The sequence below is a fragment of the Aulonocara stuartgranti genome (assembly GCF_965226115.1).
Source record: "Aulonocara stuartgranti genome assembly, chromosome: 12".
NCBI lineage: Eukaryota > Metazoa > Chordata > Actinopteri > Cichliformes > Cichlidae > Aulonocara > Aulonocara stuartgranti.
In genome coordinates this window covers 8,765,362-8,771,361 of record NC_138948.1, presented here as the reverse complement: position 1 = coordinate 8,771,361, position 6,000 = coordinate 8,765,362, and the positions used below count along the sequence as shown (strand labels likewise).

Below are 6,000 nucleotides of genomic sequence, written 5' to 3'. Positions count from 1 at the left end.
GCAAAGTCATTTAATGTTTTAACAGTGATTACCAAAATTTTGAAATCAATATGGAACTTAACAGGCAGCCAGTGTCAGTTTGCCAGTACTGCAGTAATGTGCTCATACTTCTTGGTGCCAGTTAAAATCCGGGCAGCAGGGCTGTAAAGTGAGCTCTAAATGATGCCTGTATAAAAAGCACTGAGACAGTCGAAGTGAGAAAAAAGACCTATAAATTACGTCCATCTTTCATATACAGTTTGTCTAAAGACAAAATAAAGCTCTGAAGCTCGTTCTGTAAAACGCTTTATTCTCTTACACAAAAGCTGAATTGCAAAAACAGCAAACTGGCAGATCTGTTGCACTTAAATAGACATGTTACCTGGTTTATATTTTAATGCTAAGCTGAGCTAAAAAGTAACCATCTGCTTCTTCTTCTTCTCATTTAACTCTTGGCAAGAAGATAAACAGGCATGCATCTAAGAACCCCTTGGCAGTTCCTGGGCAACAATTTGAGAATCACTTGCATAGGCTGCTGCAATAATCATTACAAACCCCATGAAACTTTACACTCCAGATTGAAGATCTTCCCCTAGGCTCTTCCACAGGACATAGCTCTCCTTGTCTGTAAACTAAAACGTGTGGTAACAAAAGCTCACATCCGGCGATGCTGAGACAGGTACATGGGAAGTGCTCTTTCAAGGTGGTGAGCTCCCTTCCTTCCTGGTCATGAGAGGACGAACTGTGTGGGGACTCTGTGCGAGGAGAAGAGATCCAGTTGCAGACGGCTGAATTGGTGCTCTGTTGGGTCTCCCCTGGACACTGTCATAGCGTGTTTGTTGAAGGCGGGTCAATGAGGACTTTATTTGGCAGAGGAATTTCGCAGCACACGACAGTACGCATGCACATACACACATACATGCACAAATTGGAATCAGTGCAGCCCTGCAACCCTGTTATAATGGTGAGAACGGAAGTGAACAGTGAAGAGGCAGGGGGTTAAAGGGGGCTGTCACAAAAAGCTGGTTTAATGGTTTAAATTTCACTTGATTAAATTAATTGTTCATTTGTCAAAGCGGAAATGTGTTCCTCGCTTTTGCTGGGGTTCGGTTGGAGTTTGATGGAACTTGACACAGACAGAGTAGTTGCGAAGCACAAACAGCAGGAGTGTTTACACTGCAAATTTTCAAATGTCAGACAGATTACTCTGAAAAAGTTCAGTCACACGTTTCACAAGAAGTTAAATATTTTCATAGAGCGCAAGTGGATTGGGGGTGAGTCCACAAAAGTACTTTCATGTGGTTTTGCTTCACCTCAACTGATTATGTAGATGGAAAAAACCCTAATTCAAATTCCTGGGGGTTTCTGACTCTAAAAATGTGTAAATTGCAACAGTTTCAGGTTTTTGTGACATGCAGGTTTGGCCAATAATATTATTTGCTGACATAAATGAACAGAGGTATACTTTCAATATCAGCAGAAGTGCAGAACAACTGAGAACGCACACACAGAAAGGTGCAGAGCAGTTTTAGTAGTTTTTGCAGTTCATCAGTGTTGCTTTTGCTGGAATTTGGCAAATTAATAACTAGAAAGTAGCTGGAGGACCTGTTGTCATGTTGGCATTTTTGAAGCAAAGACTGACCCAACATGGTAGAGTTCTGGGTTATCACTAAATGCTTGAAAGCACGACTAGTAAGTTGCACAGATGTTTGCTATTTAGTAGGCTAACAGTAACAGACTAATAAAAAACTGAAATTCACTGATAGCAAGCATTGTCATTTGTGAGATCAAAACCTGTGTGCCTGTGTTGGCACACTTATAACATGGCCACACCCTGCACATCTGGTAGAAACTACCTACAGAGACAATTCTGCTATAAAGTTGGACATTTTAACATGAGAATCTGTGGAGATTGCTGAGCCAACCTTAACCACAAGAGGAAGTGCAGTAGTTGAACTTCTGCTTGTTCTTCATTTCTCAGCCCCACAGTTGCCATGAAGTAGTAAAGCGGTGAGGTCGCTATGCCAAAACTGCAAAAACAGTTTAGAAGTAGATCAAGTTCTGGAGGGGTGAATGCACATCCACCACCTTTAGCATGCAGCTGACTTGTTGTGGATGCTATGTGATTAGTTAGATTTCTAAACAAAAATACTCCAGGTTGTTAGTTGCTTTATATCCCTGTACTCTTAGCAGATTTGTGGCAAACTGATGTTGTAGGAGCATGGTGAGTATAACTGGAGCTTCCAGGTGCTAAAAAAAACCCCTTTACTAATCAAATCTTTCTGATAATAAACCCACAGAATCTTTTCGCTAAGTAAAACAGTGCTTAGATCAGAATGAATTAACCTTTATTATTAACATTTACAACGCTCCTTTAACTCCAGCAAGATATGACAGTGAGCACCATTATCCACGTCATAAGTGGAAACATCTCAATCATCAATTATCCTTAACTGATCAAAGCCAAAACTAACAAGCAGGATCTGTTTTAGAGCTTTGTTTTTATGTCTGGTCACCATATTTCTACAGAGGGCTGACCATCTGTTTCTAAAATGGTTGCTGTGGCCCAGCAGATGCTGCAGATGTGATTGTTTCTAGCACATCCCGAAAACTACACGATTTTCAGTGAATTGATCGGCAGTACACAGACACACGTGCACACTGACAGGCTGCTGCTTTCTGAAATGACACACCTTTTGCTGAAGGAGCGCCTGAAAACCGCGTGTAGCTCCAGATTTGCTTCCCTTGGATTTCAGCTGAGGGCGACAGAGGGAGGTGTTGTCCCCCCTCTCCCGCTTCTCAAGATTTCCCTCAGTCCACAATAAACTTTCATTTTGGGAAGTCGACACACACATACACACACCGCTGGGCTTCTACATCTTGTCCTGCATTGATTCCCCGGGAAAGCTGGACGAGACTCTAACGGAAAGACGGAAAGAAATATCGGAAGCGCACAGGTGAAGCTCTGTGGAGCGTCTTTTCTTTTCCTTAAAAAAATCACATTGCTGTTATCTTCTGGAAGGAGACTCAAAGAATTAGAGGCAAGACAATGGCAAAAAGAAGCTTTTTCACTGCTGGTTAATCCCGCATCGTTTCACTGTTTTATTTTTGCTGTCTTGCACTTTTTTACTCTACGCGCGACTCTTCAAGGAACACCTGGGATGGAAAAACTTTATCTGCCTCCTCTGGACTGTAGAAAAAACTCCCAAGAAAGAATGAAGTAACCGCTATGGAGCCGGATAATGCCCCGTACTCCAAACTGAAAACCACTGGAGTCGGGGGGTGAGTCGACATATTCAGAAGTGCATAAATGAGCACTTTTCTTTCTCACTTTTCTGAATTAAAGAGGGATTTCTTTTTTTTTCCGGGTTCCCCCGAATCCATGTCCTTTCGAGAAAGATGTTGATGTCTAGCAGCACTGATACAAGCAGTATGTTTTACAGTAGTTGTTTGAAAAAACTTGTGACAGCATTTCTTGGGTTACTAAGACAAATGACTTGAGCTTTTAGAGGTATTTGTTTGAGAAATCGTGCAGAACAGGTGGTGTAATTAATGGCTTGCAGAGATAAGCATGTGGAAACTATTTTCTCTGCTCTTAACATCAGTTCAGTGAAAGCCAGTGTAGTCTGCTGTGCTGTTCTACAAGTTCTGCCTTTGCAGCTTGTATCTGAATGAGCTGCCAAACGATCTGGGACTGATTTAAGGGAAATGTATGAGAGGAGGAGACACTCCTCCTCTTCCTCCTACTCCTTTTCTCTCCTCCCTGCTGTGCATCTTACTCAGCTGGTTGGCCTGGCTGACACAATGGGAGGAGATGTCCTATAAAAGTCCAGATGTTGCATCACATAAAATCTGCAGGACATACAGGAGGCTTGGTCACAAGTGGCACATACAGTTTCTGCTGCTGCTGTCAGTTTAGCGAGATTACAGTGAAGGTGGAAGGACTAAAACTTTCTGAAGCTCAAACCAGCATTCATTGTGCCAGTGGCTGACCAGTGGTTTTGTGGCTCTTTGGAGAAGAACCGCAAATGTAAGAATTCCTGAAAATGCTTTAATTATAGCACTTGTCACTAAGTGTGTGCCACTTCAAGCAGCACTTGTACCACATTCACCCAGATTCGTCTGCTGCATTTAAAGCCCAAATGATGTGATGCGTGAAAACCTGATATTATCATAGAGACAGCTGAAATTCACACCCATTTGAGATAATTCAGCACCTTTAGAGCAGCTCCATATGAGTAATCAGCATCTCTTTTATCACTTGTCTTGACATATAAATGTCACAGAAAAATCAATGGTGTAAAATTTGCCGTGTGCTGCTTGATGTTGGATATTAAGTGGCACTGTTGGCCTGTGAAAACAGAATTGATCTAAATCTAGTTGAATGATTACACGTCCCTGTGTAGGCTGAGAAAAGCAGCTTTTTCTCACTGCTGGGTTTAGATGAAACCCCTTTTAAAACCCACAGTCCAAAAGTGCTCGGCTAGGCTGCAGTTTGCCTCAGATAAAAGTCAGATGTTAGCGATAAAACACTGACATGTGAAACACTTTTTTTCCCCAAAGCATTTGTCTATCTTTCGCTTGGCATTGTGGGTTTTAAGGTGATGTGGTGCATCTTTTTTAAAGATTGTCAGAGGTGGCCTTATGGGAGCACTTACCTGCCTCTGCTGGGCAGTAGCTTATCTGGTCAGGCAGCAAGATAAGCCAGAGCTTGCTCTCTTGAAGCAGATGTTAGACTGTTTGAAAAAGCAAGGGCTGCTGCTGCTGATGCTGCAGCAGCACCTAACATGACTGTGCCAGATGGCTCTCCAGCTAACTTAGTATGTCACTTTGCTTACTTAAACTGGTAATGTATCCTGCAAATTATTTCACATAACATTTTGCATTAAATTGGACTAAGCAAGAATGTGAAAGAGATACATTAAGGGCTCAGATGACATTTTTAAGGAATTTATAAGTTTTTTTTATGAAATGTGATTGAAGTGCACCTGAAAGCTGAGTTAATTGTAAAGCACAAAAATTACACAAACCTCTAACATCTGACATGTTTCCTTTTGTCTTTGTATTTAGGAGAGTTCTGATTCTTTGGACTTTACTCTGTTGTACCTGCTCTCTAAGGCTAACACAAGCACAAGGTAAGAAACTTTAAAGCAAAGGTGGGTAAATGTCTGTTATACATTTTCATTCAATGTATTTCTGAGCATGTGGTGTCACAAATATGCCTTAAAACCACTGAGAAAAAGAAAATTGAAATAAACTAATGAGCTGTAGAAGGCTGGGTAAGTATGTGGCCCTAACATGGACTTGTTATTGTGCAAACATTTGTCAGTTTACCACTGTTTATTTGTGAATAGCATAAATCCTGCTCAGCTTTACCTTTATGAGCAGTGCAGTCTGCCAACTACACAGACTGATTCATTGTGTTTACTCTTCGCTGGAAACCATATTAAGTTGTGGTCGAATGTGGGACAGCCACATCTTCTAATATATGTTCATAGAAGCAGGAGGTTTAAATACTTATAACTTGCTGACTTTACTAAACCAATTTTAAAGTGGTTTGGTTTCATTGCTAACGTCTCTGTTACAGCGAAAACTGAACTGGTAACTCAAATGTCGCACACAAAAACAGGTATTCTAATAATGTGCAATCAGATGTGGTTCAGACATTTATTTTGTTGGAAAAAAGATGAACCTGTGGACCTCTTTCATTCTGCAGGAGTTCATTTTTTTGTTTCTAAGCCTCTAAAGCTCAGCAAACCTCATGCCCCCTCTTTGATAACTTAATTAAAGTGTTACCTGACCTATCAGCCACACTTTGCAGAGTCTTGTCTGCTTGAAGTACTTTCGCACTTTCATATTGTGACTCACACTCAGCTGTGCATCGATGTCTGCTGCAGTTAGCTTGCTGTTACACATCTGAGAGGCCATTATCAGCTTGTTGTCTGAGTCTGCTGTCAATCAAAAATCCGCCAGATTTTTATTCAATCGGCACTCTTCCCAGTTTCTCGATGTCATTTGATA

At 41.2% G+C, this 6,000-nt stretch overlaps 1 protein-coding gene across 3 annotated transcripts in view; it reads left to right on the top strand.

The window, feature by feature from the left end:
- The first annotated feature begins 2,223 nt into the window (after positions 1–2,223).
- col27a1b (collagen, type XXVII, alpha 1b) overlaps positions 2,224–6,000 on the top strand; it is a 68,322-nt gene continuing 64,545 nt past the window's right edge. The window contains exons 1-3 of one of the 3 annotated variants that reach the window (XM_082553937.1): positions 2,224–2,936; positions 3,130–3,261; positions 5,050–5,114. In XM_082553937.1, the coding sequence (XP_082410063.1) occupies positions 3,209–3,261; positions 5,050–5,114 (118 nt within the window). In that variant the 5' untranslated portion in view covers positions 2,224–2,936; positions 3,130–3,208. Of the gene's footprint in view, positions 3,262–3,971; positions 4,010–5,049; positions 5,115–6,000 lie in introns of those variants that run through there. The other 2 variants (XM_082553936.1, XM_082553938.1) reach the window with 2 other exon arrangements.